The sequence below is a fragment of the Ambystoma mexicanum genome, chromosome 1q, assembly GCF_040938575.1.
Source record: "Ambystoma mexicanum isolate Mex_15411 chromosome 1q, UKY_AmexF1_1, whole genome shotgun sequence".
Taxonomy (NCBI): Eukaryota; Metazoa; Chordata; class Amphibia; order Caudata; family Ambystomatidae; genus Ambystoma; species Ambystoma mexicanum.
Genome location: NC_090922.1, coordinates 763582219 through 763607893, shown reverse-complemented (window position 1 = coordinate 763607893; position 25675 = coordinate 763582219). Strand labels below are relative to the sequence as shown.

The 25675-nt window shown below is 43.2% G+C and overlaps 1 protein-coding gene across 1 annotated transcript in view; it reads right to left on the bottom strand.

The window, feature by feature from the left end:
* UHMK1 (U2AF homology motif kinase 1) overlaps window positions 1-25675 on the bottom strand; it is a 563788-nt gene that overhangs the window by 441172 nt on the left and 96941 nt on the right. Inside the window, exon 3 of the mRNA XM_069641348.1 lies at window positions 4516-4707. Within this exon, the coding sequence (XP_069497449.1) occupies window positions 4516-4707 (192 nt within the window). The remainder of the gene's footprint in view (window positions 1-4515; window positions 4708-25675) is intronic.

Genomic DNA, 25675 nt, shown 5'->3' with positions numbered 1-25675 from the left:
ACCACTGCTGCCAAGGGACATTCAACAAGGGCCGCCCGCTCACTGACCTGATCCACTGTTCCTGCTTCACGGAAGAGGCTGGCTGTGATTAGCCAGCCCATATGTTATGTGTCGATCCGTAGGCGGCAGGCACCATAGGCCCCCTCAAGGGCCATCCATATAAAACTTTCGCTCACTGGTGGTGAGCTCTCTTAATCTTTGTGACCTTCTGCCTTCCCTCCCTCCACCATCTTCACTCTGAGGTGCACTCACCACTGCTGTCTTGCCGCAGCGGGACATTCAACAATGGCCGCCCACTCGCCGACCTGATCGGCTGTTCCTGCTTCATGGAGGAGGCCTGCAGTTATTGGCCAGCCCTTACATCATTATGTGTCAATCAGTAGCCGGCAGGCACCGCCGGCCCCTTCAAAGGGCCTCCATCTAAAGGCCAAGCCCCTTCCTGTCTGGCCCTGTCAAGTCTCAATGGCCCTCTAAACATTACATGCCAGATCGGCAGCATACAACTGTTCCATAGTACCCTAGGCTCTCTACAATCTCGGTGCTGCACAAGCTAAGAGCGACACATGCATTATCCCGCTCTCCTTCACCCACCTACATTACACGATACCCTGCGCTCCCCCGCTGGATTCCAGCACTCCAAATCACTGCAATTCACGTCAGTACCTCCCTGCAATGATGCTCCGCTAGTCGTCGGCCCACCCTGGTCTCTATCCCTCCATAGTGAAATTGGAATTTTGGTGCGCTTTACTTCTCTGCACCCTCCATTTTGTTATGCAGCTGTGTTATCTTGGATTCGAATTTTGGGGTGTTTTACTTCTCTGGACCATCTTCCTTGCACTGCATCCGTTTTGCCTCATTTCACATCTCTCTATCTTTCCTGTCCGTCCCTACCTACTATCTATTTTGTCACAGCACTTCCACTATCAGAAACACCATCAGGACTAGTACGTTAGTATTGCTGTTCAGTTCATCTTTACTCTACCTCCCCTCTCTCTTCTTCATGTTGAGGTCTTACATTATTGAAATCACCCTCAGGCACGTACAATATTTTTTGTTTTGGGTTGTAAACTCTGTTTTGTTTATTGATTGGTAGGGCGCACCAAACCTGTAGGTAACTGGGCGCAACATTGTATAAAAAATCTTAAAGCTTGATACATAAGATCTAGTTACACAATAAAATAGTTAAAAATAACAAGAAAAATAATAGTCGAATAATGTAGGATGATGTATTAGAGTCATTCTATACAGGTACATACAATACTGATAGGTCATAGATAGGTCAAATGTCGTTAGAGCACCACCAGTTCAATGTGTTGCGTCTGAAGCTCAGGTAAGATTGGTCAGCGCTAAGTGCTAGGGCATTCCAGGATTGGGCAGCTTTCACTGGGAAGCTATTACCCCCGGATTTTATTAGCTTCAATCTAGGTATCTCAAGGCAAAAGGCGTTGGCAGTTCTAGTGGGTCGTGTAGATGTTCTCCTAACCAGTCTCTCCGTTAGGTATGGTGGAGCTGTGTTGTTCAGGCATTTATAGGTCAGAGAGATCATTTTAAGTAAAATTCTATCATTGATCTTTAGTCAATGGTGTTCCATTCTGAATTTGGAGAAGTGTTCTCTATTGGGGATGCTCAAGGGAGTTCTGATAGCGTTATTTTGTAGGATTTGTATTTTATCCAGGATATACCTATATATAGGGAGTTGCAGTAATCCAGTTTTGACCTTATTATGGCATTTGCAAGGATAATACAACTAGTTTTAGAAAGAGTTTGCAGGTGTAGGCTGTAGATGATGCCATGGAATTCACCTGTTTCTTTAATGAAAGGATGGAATTAAGGTAAAACCTTAGGGTTTTAACTTCCTTGGCTACCCTGATGATATTTCCATCAATGCTGAAGGCGAAGTAGTTGGGGGTTACGTTTTTTTTTAACTCGAGGTAGACCCAAGGACCAAGATTTCCATTTTATCGTCATTCAGGCAGAGGCCATGAGATGCCATCCATGCCTGAATGAGGAGGTATATTTTATTTACCAAGGCCGTATCTTTGTCAAAATAGCCCTAGAGGGGGGATGAGGATCTGTGGGTCATCTGCATAATTTGTGTAGATGACACCCAGACTGTCAAATTGGGGCTTGGTAAATATGTTATACATAGTTGGCGATACACAGGAGCCCTGTGGAACGCCACATGTAATTTGGATAGGGTCGGCGGAGACCGAGGGAGAGAAAACTCGCATCGTTCTTTTATCAAGGAAGGACTGAACCCATGCTATGGTGCATGCGGAAAGGTGGGCTGCCGTTGCCAGGTGTTTACATAGTACCCCATGGTCCACCAAGTCGAAGGATGCCGACAGGTCTAAAAGGAGTAGCATGGCGGTTTTCCCTTGGTCCTTAAGTTCCTCAATTTGCGTTTTCAGGTCGATGCGGGACGTTTCCGTGCCATGTTTGGGCCTGAAACCGGATTGACGTGAGCCAAGGAGGTTGTTGGTTTGTATTCCATTGTATTATGTTGTACCACTAATGCTTAGCACTTGCCCATTCTGAATGTTCCAATGCCTTTTAAGAATGTCAATTACCATTACCCCTACAAATGCTCACCTCCCTGCGTTGGAGCGCTTGGAAACGTTTGTTCTAGGGTATAGGTGCTATATAAATGACCAATAAAGAAGACTAACTCAACCCTAGCAAAACAGAGTTTTTGCTATGTAATCCTGGTTCTAACTCCACCACAATCATTTGGCCTAATGAGATGGACCCCTGCCCAAGCCTGTAGTAAGAAATCATGGAAGTAAAAAGACCATCAATCAAGATCCACAGTTCAAATCCTTTGTCAGAGTGGTTTCTCCCAGCTGCTCATGCTACGTCACATCTTATCATTCACCCACCATTCCATGGCCATCATTTCTCAAATATTATCCAAATTAAGACTATGCAAAGACTTCCAGATTACCCAATGAGGAAACTTCAAAAGGGTTCAAGATGAAGCAGCAAGACTACTACTCGGAATGAAGCGATGCCAGCATTACATGCATTCTACTGGCTGCACATAAAAAAGGGTCCTTTTCAAAATGTTGTGCATCGCCCTTCTCAGGAGTAAGTTTTAATAGTACACTCCTTCCAGAGCAATGCGGCACCAGTACTAGTCCCCAGCTTTCACAAGAAAAGGCACGGAGAATCCTCTTTTTCAGTTCTGGCCACAGAACTGTGGAACACCCTACCTAAACCTCTCTGTCTGACTGAGAACCACCTGGCCTTCAGGAAACCCCTCAACAATAACTTTTCAACCAACCGCTTTGAAAGAAATTAAAAATAGCAACTGACGAAAAACTGTGCACCAGAAACTTGTGCAAATTTAGAAGAACCATTTTCCGAAACACTTGCACTACCATCTGCGGGAAACCAATCTGACTCATACAACTACCACCAAGTGACACTGGTACGCACCTTTAATCTCAGTGAAATCCACCACCAAAAGTCAGTAAGTGATGACGTCCCCCACACTCTTGAATCCCTTCAAACCCCAAATAACTCCTTGCTACTAAAATCTTGCAACCTTACACCTCCCACACTCCTACAGACTACCTCATAGGTCTAATGTATTTAACAGATTCATACCCTAGCCATCATCTTTCAAGAACCATGCTGTTTCATTTTTGCACTCCACAATCCGGGGCCTGCCCATATGACTAAGCTGCCTGGTCGTTCCCAACTACAAACCGAGATTGCCTAATCGACACGCATAGCAGATACCTCAAACACGAATCCATCAATGCCAAAGGTTTCTGTGTCTGCCTTCCTGCTACCTGCCTAACACACCCTGCCCGCCCTTTCTTACAGAGCCATGCGCAGCAAGTCCAACATTATTGGCAGAAGGGGACTATGTAAGGCCACTTTACATTAGGTTAACCCTACAAGAGAACCTGCGAGGTGATGCAAACCAGGGCTCGCAAAATCTACTAGCCCACTAGCATTGGCGAGTAGATTTTATGAAGGGCAAGCAACATTTGCAGGATACTCTACCTTGCTGGCGAGTATGGGGTTGTTAGAAGCTAATTTTGCATTTACTACAAACCTACTTTGTTTGCAGGAACTGGCAAATGCAGGTTTCACTGTGCATGCTTAGCAGCATTGCACCAAATATGAAGCGTGCTTATGGCGACATGCAGCATTTTACAAAAACCACTGCTAAATATGTCATCACCAGTCACCTTGGGCCGAGTGCATTGAGTATGTAAACTAAGGAACTCACCCTGCAGGCCTAGTGGGATTTATAATAATTTACATGGCCTGCAAACCCCAACACGCATCACCCAATTCCTTTTTCCACTCCCTTAGGTTTACATAGCAGTAACCCTTGCTCGAATTAGACGTTACCCATCCGAATCACAATCAGCCTACACTTGGGAATCAGAAAGTCAGCAATGCAAATCACACACCATTTGTCCCTTAGATTCATGGGGTAAGGTAAACACAAATTCTGCTAATTTACCCAACAGGAAACATGCAAACATCACTACTCACCTTCCATTCCTGAGATCTGACTGCATGTTTCAATTTGGTTCCAGAGTACATTTCTAGTAAAACAATGCCTAAACTCCACAGGTCCACAGCAGACGTGCAGTCAAGGTCACCGTGAAGCCCAGCCTGCGCAAGGAGGTTCTGAAGCTCTGCCTCTGGAGCACGATAACCTTCTGTCTGAATATACTTCACATCCTGGGGGAAGAGGAAACAATTAAGACTAAGCAACATCTATATATATATATATATATTTTATTTGTGCATTTTAGGAGTTTGAGTTATACCGGGTCCTGCAAACCGAGAATGCCTGGATCAGGTTCACAGTGCTTTTCAGCCTTAAATGACCGATTTGGTCACATGAAATATCCTGTGGGCACAAAATGTGCATTTTAGCAAGTTTTTTAAGAGCATAGGTGTCACTATGTTGCTGAAGGTAACGTTTTTGACTCCCCCGTCGAGGTGGAGACAGGTTTTAGTGTGACGAGCCCCAGGCTTCAACACACTGCCTGCCATTATGTCTTAAAGAGCACAGTGATGTGCCATTTTAGCTGCAGAATCGGAGAGAAGCTGCTCAATGACATTTGGAAATATATTTTTTCACCATAGTACAGCAGGGTTGTCCAACGGCAATATTCTGCAATTGTCAAAACGGGAATACATCAGGGCATGCTAAACTGGTAATATACTAGAATTTTCTGCAATTATTCTAACTAGGAGTTGTGCACAAGGCGCTGACGTCAGTTGACTATGTCCCAAAGCCCAGAAAGGTTGGCCTAATAAGCTCTCATAACTGGAGCAGTGAGCTACCTGAGGAGGCAGAACAGAGTGGGAAACGAGGAGCCGGATCCAAAACCTCGCACATCCTATATCGTGATGACAGTTTCAGGATGAGGAGACCTGGCTGTGTACGCAGCGCGACAAAGGGCGATCTCAATGCAAGTAAGGCCTATAATGATTGACCTTCTGCAAGGCACTAGGTCAGACCGAAAACACACAGGATACGAGACCCTTCCCAATGGGAGCACACTTCTCATGGAAACCTCAACAGATGCAACTTTCCCAAAAATCGGGGAGAAGAGTGAGAAACCATGCTTCACCAGCTAGTACTCTGCAATGTCCGATACTGAACAAAAGGGCACCAAAAGAAACACAAAAAGCTGCATATAGGGCCACCCTTTGTGGAATCCTATAAGGAGGTGGGGTGGGAGGAGTAGACTTCCCTTTGCCTTGATGTTCTTTCAAAGGTTCCTCAGGGGGGCTTCCCCCTTGGTGCTCAAAATTCTAACACATTTGTTCCCACATGTTTAGAAAAATAAACTATGTGCTCAGAGCATTTAGTGGGACGTCCGTCCAACAGGTCAGTGTTCCTAATTTTAGATAAATTCAGTTTCATGAACATTTTAAAATTCAACCTCGACATGCTCTCGGAAACCGGTCCCGCAGAGGCACTAGTGAAAGCCCATGTTGACCCTGTGCCAGGACCATCCCCCAAAACACAGGTGGTCGCTGACGTTTTGAAGTCCAAGTCTCAGAAGTGCGAGCACCAGGGGTGGGCTGGGAAGGGGTTGCAATTTCCTCCCAGCATGGCTGGGCTGTTTAGCACGATGTTGCGATTTAGCATGTATCCAGTGTAGTTAATAAGAATGGGATGAGTGTTACCATTAGTGTTACTTTGTGCATAGTTGATACATTTTAGATCTGCATGCGCATAGCAACATAAAAACTGCTGATACAATGTAGTCATGTGGCGTGCAACCTAACACCTCAAGATGCAAAGCGAGGTGCTTCATATGCACACGCAAGAAGGGAGATTTGTGGATGGAGAAGCCATTGAGGGAACGTGGCAGTCTTGAACATACATGCACAGACATGTTTAGGACAGCTGGGGAACAAGGGATACTTAGTGAATACACAAATCTGTATACAGTGGGTCCCTCGTAGTTGGGGTTTGTATAGGTCGCAGAAAGCAGAGATGGTGATAAATCAGTGCAACCTGTGAAGCTGGCTGTTCGAGTACAAAGGTTGTGGGAAGACAGTTAACTGCATTTGAGCAGCTGCGATAACATCAAATGGTTAGTTGCAGTCAGGCCAGAGTTTACCACTTGGTGCTTTTGTGGACATGAGATGTAATCTTTCCAAATACATGCAAGTCTGTTATTCAGTTATTAGGGAAGTCCAGCCACCTGCTAGGGTCAACTTGAGGCCGGGTAATAAACCTGTTGCAGGGGTTGTGGGGGTCGCTGCAAGGACAGAGTGGGTCAATGATTTATGGGTTTCAATCAGATTCTCCGGAATGACCAGGATATTGCCAGAGGCCATGCATGCTGAAATGGTAGTCGCTAAAGATTAGTTTGAATTTGGAGATATCAGGGACACCAGCAAGTCATCCGGATAAGATTTCCATCATCGGTTACATGTCTTTATATCGAAGTAATATAACAAATGCCCACATATCAAATCTTTTATCTTGAAAATGTTTATAGTGAATGCATTTTTTTTGTGGGGAGGTCCTCCCCTCCCCCAAACCCTTGTTTAAAGCCCCTAAAAATCCATCCCGACGGTTTCTCCATTTTTTAAAAACCTTTACCCAACCCTAAATACATTCACTCTAAAGGAAAGAGTGGATATATGGGTATTCAATATAAAGGATTCGATATAAACACTGTTTACCGCCATCATCGGTTCAAAGGGAATTTGTTTCTCTCCTTCCTAATATTGTTGAGGTGTGCTCGTAAGCCATGTGCATCACGACCAGGGTTAGAGGTCTCCGACCAGATGGAGCTTGTAATATAATACTTTTGTGGTGTGTGAATATTTAACCATGTAATTATGTCATGACCTACTATGGAAAGATCCAGAAAAGGGGTGTGCTGTAAATATGAGTAAATGCAAATGTGTTTTGAAAAAGATTTTATGATTAAGTAAAATGTATCCAATGAGAGCGTGGGAACTTGGTGGGGGGTATTAGATTTCCTTATATAGGGCTAACCAATCATGTTTTGGGGGAGGACTATGTAATAAAATATGTGGCAGTGTGTTAAATGTTGCAACATGTATAAAATGTGCAACCTTTGTGTGGTTGGAGAGAACCGGGTTAGTTCTCACTCTACAGCGTCGTCTAGCCCCTCCCAGCCGTTTGTATAAAATAAACTTTACGAACAAATGTGCACTCGCTTCTTAAGAAGTGGGCCTATTTTGGGTAATGAGATCCGAGGTCCAGCCCCACATTCCCGACCACACAGGCCTATCTCAGGAGAAAAATACATTTAACATTCCAAACATGTCTCCAGGACGGTGCTATGAAAGGATAAGAACTTGGACTAAATACATGACATGAGACTGGCCCTGGATTTCAAAAGGATGGAGTACACTTAAGGTCTAACCTGTTGACTAGCTCAGTAAAATAATCTTCTAGCTGTGTTCTAATGGACGAAACAAATAAAAGGAGCCTCTGTCAGCTTCTCCCATTAATAGGTAACTGGAACTCAACCCAGAGCACAAGGTTTCAAATTCAGCCTTAGAAACGCATTTAAAAAAAACTTGACATAACTACATAACCATATGACTTGGAATCAAAAGGAAAGTTATTTTGAAACTGAAATTCTCCCCTACAACATGAGTAAACAGATTTGTCGATTTGTCAATTTATCAACAACTTCTAGAATTGTATCTCAATACCAGTCATATTGCATCACATAAGGTCATGCTGCATGTCCCTCCATTTGTGAGGGTCATGGAATCACAGAAATCCACATTTGATCATGTTGCTAAACAGAGATCTGAAAAAGGAAAATGGGATTTTAAACTGAGCTCAGAATTTTCCAAAGCGCTCAGAACACAGTCACATTCTCACATTCAGAAATCTGATCAACCTTTTACAATGCAGGGGGGGGGCATTCCCTGGGAGCATCAGCCTTTTAAGAAAAACAACGAGATGAATCCAATCAAACAGTGTTTGGTCATGGAATAGTGTGGGAATATTACCCATTATATAAGTAGAAACACACATGGAATGAGAAGCTAGGATTTATTGTGAAAGCGGTGTAAAGACTGGAGGAGGGCATCTGTACTGCTGCTCTCTATATGGCAGAGTAAAAGCACAAAGCACCCCTGCCAAGGTTCTCTATTCAGTAGCTGTGGACGAGCAACCAAGGCTTAAGCTCTCAAGCATCCACAAAAGAATGTCCACACACTATGTGAGTGAAAACACAGTTCTTTATGCAAATAAGGTTCAAGTTATGTACACAATCACAATAACACTTTGTGCTCAGGCAATTTTAAAATGATAAACATATATAGTCTCTATGTGGTACCACAATTACTCTTTGATTCCATTAAAATACATCAACTGTACTCAATTCAAATGTCATACAAATCAGTTAATAAAGTGAACCAGCAATAGACATAGGAGGAAAGCAGGTTGGTTAAACAACAGGCATTATACTAGCCCCAGGCCTTTATCACTAGACAGTTCTGGATGAGAATCCCCCCCAGCTGGGCAACCTGTAAATAAATATATAAAACAAGCCCAGTCCATATATTATCAGAGTCTTACCTCCTTCTATAATTGTTCTACCACCCCAATGTACCTGGTATAGCAGATTTCTTCGATGGTTCGTCGGCAGATCCTTGAGTGAACCCCTTTAAGGCAGGAGTCACGGATGGTCGATAGTCCTCGAAGAAGGTGAACCTTGGCGTCGAGTCGATCAAAAGGTTTGAAGGCGTCGAGGCAGCAGCTTCGGTCCTGGCGGTGCTGGTCGATGATCGGTCGTGGACGTTCTGCGAAGACAAGGCATGCAGTGCACCTAGACGACGATAGTTTGTTGCTGCAAAGAGTCACTGAAGAATGTTGGCTCAGCAAATAGGGTGGGGGGGGGTCCCTCGACGGCGTCTGTGTTCTTAGGGTGGCAGGAAATCCACCGGCAGATTCTCCTCGCCCCGTCAGCAGCCTCTACTTTCTCCAAAGGGACAAGGCAAGAGAGTCCTTGGATTCAAATGTTTTTAGGCAATGGAGCGTTGCGGTTCCTGTCGTCGGCGGCATGGCGTCAAGCTGACCCCGCTTCAGGGCAACACAGCTTCGATGGGCCTCCAGCGGTTACGGCGTTCCTCCGAACCCTGGTCGATGACGGTGGACGGAATGTCTGGATGCTTTACTTTGGATTCCTTGGCCGACTTCCAGGACGCTTCGGCAAAGGTTTAGCGGTCTGCACAATGTTCCCTCCTAGCTCGGGGAGAGGTCTCCTAGCCAGGTCCTCTATCGGATCAGTCCTCGACAAACTCGACAACTTTCGGATAGGGTCGAAGCAAATGCAGCAGCAAGTCTTCTTCCAGCTGGGCTTCAAGGATACGCATCAAGTATCAACTTCAGCTTCTGAACAATTTCCATCACTGAGAGGTCCCCAGATATTCTGTTTGGTCTCTCATTCACTCTGCTGGGTCACACTCAGGCAACCAGTCAGTCAGAAGGGCATTCATGCAGGCAGGCAGCCAATCAGGCTCACAGTGCACTCAGGCCATTCTCCCCCCTCCAGACACTCACAAGGAATGTGCATTGGGACGAGTACCCAGCCATTCAGCACTCCACACTGCATTCATACCAGTTTCGGGCAGGGCTGTCTCAGTCTTTGTGGTGATAAATTGCATGTCCCACCAGCTAATGTTTTAACGTGTTCGTATGCATTTTAGTATTTTTTGGATGTACGATTGACAGAGTGCAAATTAAGGTATGAATGTTTCACTGTGAATGAAAAGTATTGCTATGACTTTTATAGCTTTTTAGGTAGTCTTATGCTTCCCTGCTATGTAATACAACTATGAAATGTATAGTAACATTATTAACTCACCTTTTTGAAATGGTAAATACATTTTGATACCACATCATGTAAAATAAATACGTCCTCTGGTTTCTGGTATGTAGAAATGCTGAAAAGATGTCCATACACCCATAAAAGAAGTACATATTGGTCACACACTCCAGTCACCCAGGTCCCACCCCAAGGGTGTAACCACAACATACAGTCACTGGGAAGGCTCCAGTCAGTCTAGCCTGGACTTCTCCACAATATCATATATGGAACTTCCACCCAATAGCCAGTCAGGTGAAGGGACAGAGTCCGGGGCTCCCCAGGTCTTTGGGAAAAACAAGGTAAGGGGCAATAGAAACCAAGAGGCCACCGGGGCCATCTTGTCTCCTATCAGGAATCAACTGATTCCAATGCCAGGGCGTGGGTATCCCAAAATGGAGGATACTCAGAGCACCTGTCAAATTCAGCATGGAGCTGCCACCAGCCCATACCCTGCTCTGTGGGCCACACAGGTGCCCCAAAACATACACTGGGGGTACAGGGTTGTACCTCCACCAATGGGTGCCATAAGGTTATCCCAAGGGTATGTACACCAAACCAAAAAGGGGAAGAGCTGCACTGCCAGGAGTCCCAATAAACTGTGCACTCAGAGCATTTAGAGGGACGACCAACATGTCTAGTGTTCCTAATTTTAGATAAATTCAGTTTCATGAACATTTTAAAATTCAGCCTCGACATGCTCTCGGAAGACCTGGCCCGCAGAGGCACTAGTGAAAGCTCATGCTGATCCTGTGCCAGGACCATCCCCCAAAACACAGGTGGTCGCTGACGTTTTGAAGTCCAAGTCTCAGAAGTGAGAGCACCAGGGGTGGCCTGGGAAGGCGTGGCAATTGCCTCCCAGCATGGCTGGGCTGTTTAGCAAGATGTTGTGATTTAGCATGTATCCAGTGTAGTTAATAAGAATGGGATGAGTGTTACTATTAGTGTTACTTTGTGCATAGTCTTGGACTGCTGGGCAGAATACAATACAGAACACACATTAAAAAGGACTACAGAACAAGGACAGGGAGGCCCTGTCGCTCCAATGCATTTCCAGCATCCGCAGCTGCCAAAAGGGGAAACCTGGTTTCAAATGGAGGAAAGCGGACCTTGGATACAATCTGGATACGAAAGGAGCCTTTATCCATGAAGATCAGATTTTACCTTAGGCAGCCCTGATTTCCTAGAGGGTCGAAGAGACCAAACTGACTGGGAATTGTCCGATATATTTCTTCCAGGTCCTTGCTGCTTCTGTCTATTAAAGAATTATTCAAAAGGGAGTATGAAATGTATCAATGCAATTAAACATATTGTTATTGTTATTGTTATTTTGCATTTATATAGCGCCTTATATACCATTGGTATGGTCTGAAGGCGCTGGTAGGTTGAACGCCCTTGGGAACCGAAGTTCAGGTCAGTATAGAGAGTAGAGGGAGTCCAAAAGTGCGTGTGCGCACTAGGTATGTGTGCAGCTGGTGCGGAAATCGAGTGGTAGCTGCTTTTTACTTGTACGTGTGGTGGTTGAGAGGTCAGGAGTATGTGTTTGCTCTGGTCGGTTTTACCCAGAACGAGTGTGGCTGCGTTAGGCCTGAGGAGAACGCCTGGCTGGGGGTGTGAATCCAGCAATGATTACTTGGAGTGATGTGGAGTAAGAGAGAGATGTGGATATGAGAACAGTTATACCGAATGGTGTCATAGTATCTCTGTGTTCTAGATGAGTGGTGGTGTAAGAGGGAGAGTAAGCGTGGGGTGTGGTATGATGTATGTTTACAAGTGGAGCACTATAGAACCATTTATCTGCCAAGTCCCAGGAATGGATGGATTTGGGAGTAAGGTCACCAGGGTGGTGTCCATTCCAAAACAAATGCTTTACTATTTTGGTGTGAAATGCAACAGTGCTTTCTCACTTTATTTAAAGCCAAATGAAAATCGGACTTACTATAGAACACAGATAATTAGTGGCTGCACACAATAGAATGGGAAGAGGAAATTGTAAGTGTGAACTATGTTTGGCTTTCACTGTATTCCAAGCAAAGTGAGATTATATTTAAAAAAGAAAAATTATACATTTTGCCTTTCTCTTTGCTGTGTACAGTGTAAAATAGATCAGTTCCCAGCGCCTAGAGCCCATCATTTGTAAATCATGCCTAAATAAACTGAACCCAGACAGTTTTCACAGGCATGGCCAACAAATGGGCATATGTACCAATGCACACACTTCATAGCGTGACTGAGAATCCATTTAGAAAGACAGATATTTCAAATGCAGATGACTATGAAAGGAAGTTTAGCAGTTGGAGAAAAGATGCACATCCAAATAAACAGTAACATTTCACCAATGATCTTGTGTTGAAGTGAGCGGTTTCCAAATTGGATAAACCCTTATCACCAAAAAGGGAATTGGGGGGAATAAAAGTTGTACTTTTACAAATAAATCTATTGGGGATACATAGTATAGACAAATCACAATATTCTGTGCATTCCAAAATAGCAACAGCCTGCGCAAACTGAAGATAGAAGATTTTGGTTTAATTCACCATAGCTTGTATGTCATGTACATGCTAGAAACGCACAGCACCACATTCATTTCAAATGTTTTTCTATGCAACCATTCTCCGATATCTATACTGTCTATTTGTACTAGAGGATATAAAGTATTTTAATTTGCAATGTGACGTAGTTGAATAGGCTGGCCGATAAGTGGTGATGTACTTGGATGGGGTCATTTCGAAATTAGACTGTCTCATGGAGATATTTAGACATCTAATAGTCTTGTCAATGTAATGGGAGTTGCACAGGCAGGCTAATTCTAGTCTCTGTAGACCAGAAAACAGACTTTGCTTTGGTGACTTTCCCAGCATAAAGCTTTAGGAATCACCTTTGTTTTCTTTTATTTAAATATAGTTTTCAGCTCTGAATACAACCGGTTTCTTGTCCCAGAATTGTGCGGTGGGATGGTCTATCACGGGGTGTTAAATAAGGGAATGCACCTTAGCGATATCTAGAATTGAATCCACACAAGATCCAACAGAGCAGAGGATACATGTGCACTGGCAATATCCTCCTTAAGAAAACATCTTAGCGTAATGATGCTAAAAGCCATTGGGCTCGGAAATAGTATTTTCTGTGGAGATGGTTTCTAAGGTGCTTCAAAGGCAAACGTCAAATCAGAGCCCAAGCCCTGATCACGTTCCTATGTATGTTTTAAAGCAGATCTTGTGTATTCTGGGCACCTTTCGAGCAAACAATTGTAATGCCATTTGGCATACTTACCAGATTCGGTTGTCCTGGCATGTTGCCAATGCTAGTCCAATTATTTCAAAAAAGGGGGCTAACGTCCCCAGCCTCTTAACCCACCTCCCTGTTCGACTCCTCATTGAAGTGATTTCACAAATTGATTTTAAACTCTTAATTCATAATATTTTACTTCTCTTGCAAAAAGGGGGAGTGGAGGGCTAAGAACCCTTAATCAAGTTATTAACATTTCATTGCAGAAATGTAATTTATGGCAATTCTGCCATACAGTTGGCTTTTTGTACCTGGATCCTAGATAAAATGAACAGGACAAAATTATACTGCATTTTAGAAAATCTGCATATTTCCACCAAATTGTTGTCAGTGATAAAGGCTTTAGATTTAAACACTACCAGCTCGGATTAGATTCGGCCAAGCAGACAAATGTACAGTGCCTTTTCGCATTTGTCCGCCAGAGATGCGGGTTAGCTCCCCTCCGTTTTAATGTATTTATCAATGAGATTCTAAAGTTTAACGGATCTCAACCTTCCTTCCAGGGGAGGAGCTCTTACCTTTCGTTATCTGGATTATTCAGTTTATATACGGTGTACACATTTTGTCTTACAATCAATAATAATGGGTGTGCTTCGTTTATGTTTTAACACAATATCATGAATGCACTTTGAACCTGCTCTTAATAGACTCAATATCAGATCTTATTCAGCGTAGGATGTCTTTGTGACTACATTTATTATTACAGCACAATGCTTTTGATACTCTCAAAAGAAATGTGCCTATGGGTTAGCTAACAACTTCTGTAGGTGTATCTTTTACAGTATTGTGTACATCAGGAATGTTTTGATATTTTTCAAATGGGAAGTCGCAATTGTGAACCGTTGTATAATACCCCTACCTTTGTCATTAATTAAGGTTTAGAATCTGTATTTGTAGGATGGTTTTAAAATCGTACATTATGGTAAGAAATGGTCAGCTTGTTAATATAGAACAAGATATTTTAAGGGCAAATACTGCAGTTTAATAAAATTAGGTCTACACTACTTCTTGATAAAGTCAGTAATGAATTAAGCACTGTTACTATGCCTATCGAGCTGGGGGTAGATCGCTGTCTTCGGCTGGGGCCTCCCTCTGGAACAGACTCCCTGCCACTCTAAAACTTGAGGAGAACCATCTCCGGTTCCGGAAGCACCTCAAGACCTTCCTCTTTTCTTCTGCCTTCACTCCCCCTCTCCCCTGCTGATGTGTTCTCGCTTGGCACCGTGCACCTGGCCACCCTCTGTCCTCCGAGCCCAGGTACCTGCTCACCCTGCCATCCTCCCGCACTGCCTCCGGGCCACCCCTTGCACTGGGGTCTGTATCTGTACCCATACAGCCCCCCCTTTTTCTTCCTGCACTTATCAGACCTACCAGGTCTGCTGCCTTAAACCTAGCACTTGCAAATTGCTGGCTGCACTACCACTGTTTGATACCTTTATTATTTATTTATTGTTATATATCTGTTTCTCCTCTGCTTCGCACTTTCCACTTCTCCACCCTTCCATGCACGTTTCCCGTCCCCCATGCACTTGCGCGTCTCAATGTCACTGTCACTGGGCCTAGTAAGATCACTGTTTTGTTCTCCCCCATTCCCCTCCCTTGCCACGCTCTGAAACACTTGTGTGCGAGCGCGATAGAAATAAAATATCAATATCTGATGTATGTGTTGGGTTAATTAGGGTTTCTACCTTGTACTGACTGATAAAACACTTCAATAACGATTCTACGTTAGTCTATTTTGAAATTCGAAGCTGTTGCTGGACGGACTAGGACTGTTTTCCTGTTATGAACTACAATGTGAACCTCTGCACACTTGGCATATATTAACCCCGAGGCTAGAATTCAATTAATTAAAATACGCTTTTGCTTTTAGATATGGTTCCCTCAATGCCTAAGTGAATAACAAATTATGATCATTAGCCCAAACAGAAAAAGCAATTCTCTTTGAATGCGGCCCAATACTGTCCAAGCACTTCAATGTTCTGTACGCACTTTTACACTGGAAATGTTGTAAATGTATTTACGGCTCACTTCACTTACTGTCTTCACACTCCAGTATAGATTGATCTTGTAGTCTCTCGTCGATATGTGGCCCAGAATGACATGCTCTTGCCAAACTCCTCAGATCAGTGATGAATGGCTTTATGGTTGCACCATCCTCGTGTGACCTCTTTCCAAAGCGGTACCTTTCTAGTAACACACATATTTTGGTTTCCTATGTCAAGTTTGGCAATGCATTTTTTAAATTCATTGAGATTTTCTGATTCTTCTTAGTCAAGTTCCGGCAGGTCTACAAATGGTTCTTGTTCAGCAGTCCAAGCAATGCATTAGTAGTCATTTCTTCCCATTTATTTCATAAATGGTCTCTCACACTGCACTGGCATAAAGTTAGAATGCCTTTATCCATCTTTTCCAAGGAATAGGTGGCTCTCCTGGTGTCACTGGTGGGGAAATATGTTGCATTGTCGGGTGCATTATCACAGCTGAGGATGGTTCCCTTACATCCCAATACCTGAGGTTGCTAATGTGGTCTAGTTTGTAGGTCTTTTCAAAGCAAGGTTTTTCACTATAACGTTTCAAAAGTCAGTCAAACTTTACTTCAATCTTTCTTTATGATCTTCCTTTGTTTCATGGCGTGAATACAAATACAAAATAAAAAGTAGGTTCTTCATTTCATATCTTTTGCATTGTTGTTGATCCGCTGTGTTCTATTTCACATTGAATGCCGTTCGTCTAGTGCCCCTTTGTATTGTTTTTATAATGCGTGGCAACCGGGAACACTACGTCATTACACGATCAGGGTGTTTGCCTCCAACTTGGACGTGGCTGTGGACCTTTTCCAGGACACCGTATCCAGTTTAGAAGTGCCTTCCGCTAGCGTGAATGCGAGAGTTGGTCCAACGTTGCACCCATTTACTTCCATGGATGCCTCTAGATATGTATTCATTTCTGTTACCACTTTTATAACCTATGGGTTTTACTCAATGTTGACCTGCCTTTAATTGCTTATTCATTTCTGAATCTCTGGTGGCATATGATCTTGAATGGTCTCTTCAAACTGCAATTAGAATAGTTCTAGGACTAACTGCTCTCTCACTGGTTGGCTGTTTTAGGATGTGTATTTTCAGTATTGGCATTTATGTACAGCATCTTTTTTGGCTAGTGTGATTTTTTGACAAGTTTGCTAATTGTCCATTAAGAAACCAGGCAATACTGGAAACAAGCCATGATGTTCCAACTGGCGATACTAGGAACTGTCAGTGAGTTGCTACTATACTACATAACGCAAACTGATGATTGTGACTGATTTATATTGCACATAACCTGAAAGTATCGGGCAGTATTAACTGGATCGGGGTGCAGCTGGAAACCTAGTAAAATAAGTCGTAGCTGTAAAAAAAAGTAAAACTGAATAGAAAATATTAAGAGTACAGGTAAGTTTTACGAAGGCTATCTAAAGAATTTTGCAAGCAAAAGGTGAGGAGGAAGGTTGTTCCAACGCCTAGAACCCAGCACTGAAGAGCCTTTCTTCTCTAGCAATGCAACAACGCGAGATGGCACGGTCCAGAGAATGTAAACGTGAGGCCCTGCAGGTTGATAACAATTTTCTGGACAAGATACTGCAGTGCCAGGCCATAAATACATTTATGAATCACATTGTATCTTGAATTTGATACGATGATAATTAGGAAAATCTGGGAAGTCTGTAGTTCAGATGGACGGCTGCGTTTTGGACAGTTTGAAGGCAGTACACAAAGTAATTTGGTAGTCGTGCATAGAGAGCAGTATCATAATCCAGTCATGAATTAATCAATGCACTAACCACTGTCGTATGATCAAAATGCAGGACATATGGTATATGTCGCAACAGCCAAATGCAGAAAAAAGATCCAAGAATTTCATTAACATCTTGAGTTTACCCCATTTCAGAATCTCAAACACCACCAAGGTTTCTGATATTACTAGAAAAAGTTAATGGTAGGCCAAACATCAGTGGTGGCATTGGTTGTCTTGTGGCGTAATCGGTGTTGGAGTACCAGGAGAATAATCTCGGTGTTGAAAGGATTTAGTCTAGAGATCAAATATGCTGTAGACTAGCCACGATTTGGTGGCAATATGCTAGCAGGATTCAAACACACGCATTAAAAACACTGAATATTCATAAAAACATTGACACCTTAAGGCATTGCTATAGATTTAGCAAAGCAGGCACACTTGCAAATATTTCCCGATTGAGTGATTGAATATAACAGACACCTGAATGCCAACACCATTGGCTAGATCACTTAAAACGTCGGTCATTGAAACACATTTAAAGGAATTCAATCTTGAGTTCTGATGTCATATGCAATATCCAGCATGATGTATATGTAGTTTTATTTAATTTAGTTTTCAAGGTACAAAATTAACTAAACAGTCATATTCTTAGATGGTCATATGTAGAAAGACTACAAAAGAAAAAGAATTAACTAATAAAGTCATACGTCGAAGAATGTTGGGGCCGGAGTAGGATGGGGCAATTAGTCATCCGTCAGAGGACATCTAATTAGCTAGAGGTTCCCAAATCCAACTGAAATTTCAACTTTGTCCTGTAATCGAATGCACAGCTCTTTCTACAGCATAACCGAGTTCGCAATTGCTGGGAGCTACTTTGCTCCTGCTTCTACCCCAAGAGAGCCGGTTAGCTTAAAACAAAGTTAACAGGAGGTACTTTTGGATCCCCAGGCCAAATCGTGCTTTACAAACTTTGAATTTTTGATAATGTAACTAAAGAAGAATTACGATGCATGAGCACACGTAATAGGCAAAAAATAAATTTTGCACCTAGTGTGGATGTTTTAGTGTGTGGTCTACCTGCCCTCGTTCCCCAGTGGTAGATCCTGCCTCCTGGGCGATGCCCGGTACCCAAGAGTTGGTTTTAGCTCCTGCTCATAGAATCTTAATCTGGAACCATGGCATAATGCTCGAGAAGGTCCAGTGGCCATTGTTTAATATGTGGGGTGAAGAGGTTGCGGGGGAGGGTGAGAGTACAGTCAATATTTCACAATTAGTATTCTGGTCGAGATTACTGCTTTGAGGAGAACATGTATATATGGTATCCCTACATATTATCCCCACCAAAAACATCGCCGTACATATGGTCGCTTGTCTCGCCATAGGTGATATTTTTGGGGGGGATAATTTGCGGGAGCAGGGGTTGTGGCAGTGTCCCCGCACATTTTAAAATGATCCGGGGGGTTGCAAGGGTGTCTCCCGCAGGGTCCATGGCTCAATATCGCCGCATAAATATGTTGATATTTCTGTATCGTGATATTTTTGCGGGGATATTAACACATGGAACTGTATATATGGATTCACTGATTCATTGTTTCTGCAGTATTAGGCAATTCTAAATCAATGCCCACAGACAAGGCTGTTTCCTGTCCAGAATATTGCAAAAATGGTCAGTAACTGCATGCCAATAGTTTGAGAGCCGACTGAACTAGCAACTATGGACCTCGTCTTCAAATATATCCCCCCAACCCCTTGTCCATCAGAAAAAAAAATGTTATTTCAGAAGATTGATCTCACTGGAACCCTACGGGGATATCAGTCTTCCCAAAGTCCCCTGCCATTCGTTTGAATATGAGTATTTCCAACAAAAGAGAAAACCTCCCCCCCCCCATCTCTAGCCTCCACCCAATTCAGTCTAATATTTGAGGTGATCTGATGCTGCAAAGGCTTTCTTGCTGCTGTCCACTAGTAGCCAAGTGGTACCGGGCAACCTTCTTGACTCGGAAGGGTAACTTTCCTGTGAGACCATGGATTTGGTTTGACTGCAATCCAGCGTCAAAGGGACAGCCTTGGATTCCACCATCGTCCTGCCTGTTATCCTGCTTCTAAGAGATGATTGCCACTGCAGAAACGCATTGCATAATTGGACCCAATCGAACTGCTACATATTAATCAACGAGTCGAGACAAACCATTGAACCACAAGGATCTCCACATTGCATGTTTCCAAGCTTCGAGTGTCAAATCAATTGGTGCTTGATGATTAGCACAGCGTTTGCCTCCCATCCAACAAACTAGACCACTAGGAAAGCGCCTATCAAACCAGCTCAACTTGTTCAAGCCCCAAGACGATTTAAAAAAAGAAAAAGTAAAAGTTACACCATAGAGATTGGGTTTATGGTCTTTTCATTGCAAATAACGTATCGAAAAGAATCCATCGACTGAAATGCATCGAAAATAAATCCATTGAAATTCTATCTTTTACATTAAAAGTACATATCCATCGACAATTATCCAATATAGGAATGGGCAAGTTTCAATTGATATGTACTTTGAAATGTAAAAAAAAAATATAAAAATAAAAAAAAAAATAGGCATTTCCATGCATTTATTTTTGACGTTAAAACACTACATGGTGCTGTTCAGTGCTGACATTTCACCACTGGCCTGCTCCTTTTAACATTTTACTGTTTATTGTATGTTGTGTATGTTTTGGGATGGCAGGGGTCCCCCTCACGCATACCCCTCTTAGCCCTAAATCCAACTCTAACCCAACCCTAAACCTAAATCTAACCCTAGCCCCAACCATCGAAATTAACCCTCGAAATGTATTCAATGAATATGCTTTTCATTGCAAAAGCAATTCATGAATACATTTTCGATGGAAAGTCCAGATACCTAGTGGTTGTAACCCACTCGCCTTGTTTTAACAGCCCCAGTCACAATTGCGACCCGTCCTTTAAAAAAAGACAAACTTGAACATTGCTGCAAAGACAATTGCCTGCCTACCCGTGACTTCACACAGAGTTGCCCTTTTAAAGCAATGTGTGCATATTTTGTGTATTTCATTACAATGGTTGATAGTCATGGTTGCACACCAGTCCTTTTACATTGATTTAAGTCTTGTATTTTAGCAGAACCTCGATTGGACATTTATTTGATTTGCTAGCACAGTACTATTGTTTTGGATGCTGCCTTGCTGACAACCTTCCCTGCAACTTGTAGTGGGTCAGCACCTCCCTCTAAGGTGCTGCCAGTCCTCCAAACCAAATGAATCTGGAGGCGAGGGCATCTACTCCAATGATTTGTTTGATACAAAGTCAAATTGGAACAGCCCGAAACAAGTGCTTGCAGAGGCAAAGCACCCAACGTGTCTAGTCTAGCGAGGAGAGTGAGGCGGGAGGAGAGGGGACAACTGTGGCTGTTTTGACTGGAGCTGTGTTCATGTTACCTTTTTACAAATTGCACTTGCTTATACTTGGAGGGCCCCAGATATATTTATTGCATGAAAGATGGGCCTTAAAGATGCACACATACAACTTCAGGATATTCCAAGTCACAAGGATACTTTTCAGTATTAAATGTATAGCCAGTTAGTATTCCAAAGTTGTAGCAGTCAGTACTACCTCTGGCAGTGCCTCTCTAGGATTGCCGTTCGTGATCTTAATGTCAACACTAAATAAAGCTATCTTCCAAAGGAAGTCCCAAAAATCTGAAACCGTTGGTTTTGCTGTTATTGCTATAAAGGCCCAGGTTAATGGATTTATACACAAAGAGTTGCTATCAGGTCAGGAGCAGCCCAGTCTTGTGCCTCGCTGAATTTCAAAAGTCTGAACATAACCCCAATGTGATTATAACAAGTGAACGATAAAGGTTTCAAACGCCACAGATTAACTTGTTAGGAATGCCCAAATACGTCAAGACTAACCAATGAAATGCTTTTTATGCATCTAAAAATATTTTGTTTATTTGAAATGTTAAGTGGCACGAGCCCTGGGTTGTTGAATATGGTGTTGCCATAGGATTTTCACAAATGCCAATAAAAACAAATATACAACAAAAAAAGTTATTTAATTGATTAATTGGTTCTGCCTTCCTAGGAGTATCCTCCCACCATCTCCAGGGTAGAGCGTAACATCAGAGGGCATCGCAGTTGTGGACTAGTGCCGCTATGAAACCCACACTAGGCTGCTGACCTAGAAAGCCATGGACCTGATGCTTTTTGGTATTCCACCTCCTCCACCTGGTAGATTGGCCAAGTGTGCCATGAGCCTACGTGCTCTGTGTTTCATGCTCACACAAGTTTAAGGGGAATAATATGCCACATTCACTTGCATTGTATCCATTACTGCTTATCCACTCCACTGTCGCTCCCTCCTTGAGGCTCTCTCACCACCACCCATAACTCTAATCTTGATGTGGCTCCTGCATTCGTTGAGTACTTTGCTTGCCGTTTACCTCACACAGCCATGCCACCCCCCGCCCATTCGTGTCCTCTGTGGGCACTCTCTTGCTCTTCCTTTTGAGCAGCTCCTTGCATTACATTTCATGGAGCAACCCAATCAAACCATTTCTCTTACCTTTGGCAGTTCCCTCCTCCCCCTATTCCACCCCCCAGCCCCCTTTTCCAAGCCCTTCAGTGCTCCGCTTGAGTATTGTGTATTGCAGTTCTTGCGGTTTACTCTGCGATCGCGATCCCTCCTTAACATGCCTCTCCACCCCTATACTCGCAAGCACATTCTGCTCTCTATTGAACTTCTTCAGCCTCCCCTTTCCCTAATCTGGCCTTCTCTCATGTCCATCACTCAGCCTTCCCCACACTTTTATGTCCTATTCGGCTTCCTACGTCGACAGCTGCATTGCAGCAACGGCTCTTCTCCCTGGTTCCTGTCACGGATTTGCCCCCAATTTAGCAGTGGTCACTGCTGTTGCTAGCGCCCCTCTATGCGTCCTTTAATGGTTGCAACTTGTATTGCCACTTCTCTCTCTACCCTCATCCTCATACGCCATTCCTCGGCTGCATCTCAACCTTCCATCTCAAGTCGTGCTTGGCAGTCCATTCTCCTCAGACCATATTGGTAGAAATGGTTATCAACTACTCCCCATTTGGTTTCTCCCAGCCTTGTTCTGTCTATATTGGGCTGGCCTGGCATCACTTACCTTCCAGTTGCAGCTGGTGTCCCCATTGCCCTTCTGCACCCACCTGATTCGCAACCCTTCACTTGTGCTACCTCTTCCTTCACTTCAATGTTTGGTCACTGTTGGCCTTGCTTCCTGCTTCAGATTCTCCTTGAACAAGAGACCTCTATTAGATTGTGCACACACAGGCATTTGTTCCCCTTCCCAGCATTTCCACCCCCTCCCGTTCCTACCTCTCGGGATACAAACTCCACGCACTTTCCCCTTTTTAATGCTCATCTTCACTTGACCTCTCATATACCACATCAGCCACCGGTGACATATCACCCTCCTTAGCTACTCATTCTAGCCTGTTCTCATGCAGACTTCCTTCACCCTCACTGGACTGATTGGGATCTTACACCTACATCCACATATTTATTGTGGTCCAGGCTGACCCCCCGACCCCTTTACTATACATCTATACATCCCCCCGTTCCTTTCCTTACCAGCCTTCTGCGGACGTCTTATGTCCAACTCTTAAATCTCTCCAGCTGACCGGTTGGCTGCTGATGGGCCTTTCCAACCAATCACCCATCGCCAACCTGCCTTCTGTAAGTGATTTCAATCCGGCACGCCAGCTAAGTTAACAGCTAGTATGGGATGCCCAATGGAAACACTTATTTATATATTTTTATGTCAAATTTCGTTTAATTCTGGATGATGTACCCTTATATAACGCCCTTCTCTTTGAATCCAGCCGGTCTCACTGAACCAAGAAATAGGTTTGTTTTGCAAATTAAAATATTTATTTGAAGAATTGAACAATATATAGATTACACTTTTATGAATATGGATACTATCTGAATATCACACTTATGAATATGAACAATGATCAGCAATGGGTATTATTACAATATCAACAATCTCTTTAATCAATTAGGAATAGGGAGAATAGTGTAGCAGAGAATAACTTTGTGTGGGTTCAAGGAAAAGCAATGATAGGAAAGAATGCAACACAGAAATAAACTTGATATGACTTCAATCAAAATATGATCCCTCTTTCCCTCTGTTACTACTTACTCCCCCCACCATGCAATATGAAGCGATGGAATGAGGGCACACAGGTATCAGGAATACAATCAACAATGCAGTTCAATCCCACTTCCCCCCAGCAAGCTTAGCGAGAACAGGAATGCTTTTAAAACAGGTCAATTGCTTTTAAATGTAATATGAATTGGATGGGAAAAATGCTAAAATTATTTTAATTCGCTAAATGAGATTCAGAACAAGTGAGCGTTGCTTTGGATAAGTTCAGGGAAACACTAGCAATGATTAGCAGATGTAAAATGAAATTCAGAAGTTGAAAGCAAGAAATTGCTGTTTTTTTTACATGGGGTGAAATTGAGCCAGATATGAAATTGCAGCAACTTTTCTGCGTGCGTGAAACGCGATTACAGCAAAACTATAAGGAATTGGAATGTCGTTTTGGGTTTGTTTGAAACGGGAGGAGGTTAGCTTCAAAATGACAGTCTAGGACGTACGGTTCAGAAGTTAGATGTTTTTGTGAAGGTAGACTTCTCAGAAACAGAGTCAAGATTTCAAAAATGAAAGATTGCGCTTTAATATGGACTTATACTAAGGGGCTATGAAAGTACAAGATACCCAACGGGACAACCACCAGAACAGGGCGCCTTCCACTCTGGTTGTTGTGCGCCAAGACACTTGACTTTCTTCAAAAATATCAGCGCACAAATGATTATCGCTACAATTATCACAGACTATGTAATAAGAGTTCAGGATGGACACAAGATTCTATAATGCAGTTCTGGATAGGTTGAAATGGATTGAATAGGATTACTTTAACTAAGAGAGGACTATAGACAGTTCTATACTAAATACTCACTCCAATGGTTTTGGAATGGAATGGGCCCGTCAAAGATCTGGTCAAGGGGTTGGCTGGGATTCTCTCACCACCGGACAGGTCTCAGGCACTGGGTTCTGCTCTCAGCACGGCACTCTGGTCTGCGCGGCCTCTTGGACTGGATCCGACGGGTTGGTTACAGCTCTGCTCTATGGATCTGGATCTTGGTTCTAGCACGGGATTCTTAGCTAGAACAGCAAAACAGCTCAGCCAGGCTGTTGGATTTTGTGGTGCCCCTTGGAAGTTAGAATCAGGTTGCAAAAGATTCTGAGGCCTGCTGAAAAAAGGTTCAGCTTCTTGGGTTAGCCCTCTCTGCTTCAAAGTTCTAGAGTTTGGTTCTAGATTCTGGTCTCTGGATCTATGTCTGGAGCCTTGATCTTCCTGCATGGTGCTTCGCCAAGAAATCAGTTGAGGAGTGGAAAGTGTGTTCCCCTGCCTGTCCTCAGCAGTCCCTATTTATGTATTTACAAAGTGGGTGGGGAGGCTGATTCTACTATGCCCAACCCTCTAAGGATCTGATAGGTCAGAGAATTTCCCCTCTCCTGATTTGAGACAGGAGCAGTGCGTCATATGTGTCAGAGTGACAGTGTTTATGGCCCAAAGGAAATCCCTCCTTTACTTTTACTTACGAAATCTATTTTCCCCAAAAAACATATTTCCAAGATGTTAATAATACATAATTACATGACAGATTGCCTAAGGTACATCCCTGTGCAAATCTCATCTTCCTGCGAGCTTCAGTTCATAAATGACAACTTTTTCGCACTTTTGGTGTGTTTCTCAATGTTAGTTCTGCACCAATTTTTATACATGCATGCACGTCCCCTCTGGGCACATTCCTTTAATATTTCAGGTTCCTAACAAACACAATGGCTACAATTTGAATAATTTCCGGGGTTCAGTCTCAGAACATCGCACAGATTTCAGCTTAGTCTTAAACTGTGAGTGAATGTTTCAATTTAACAATCTCTTAAGTTTCATATTTTTGTCAGTTCAGTACACTTTGCTATAAGCATTTTTCTAAACATACATTTAATCCAATGTCAAATCAACAATTTCAGTCTGGCCCGCCTCCAGAGCTGGGCTGAGTCAGAGGGTCACATGGCCTGCCTTCCTGCCAGAGAAGTTTGTTGTCAGTCACACCCGAATTAGCATTCGTATTCAGCCCAAGGAATCCATTGATTCTTGGTCTGGGCAGCAGGGGAAATCTCCTCCCC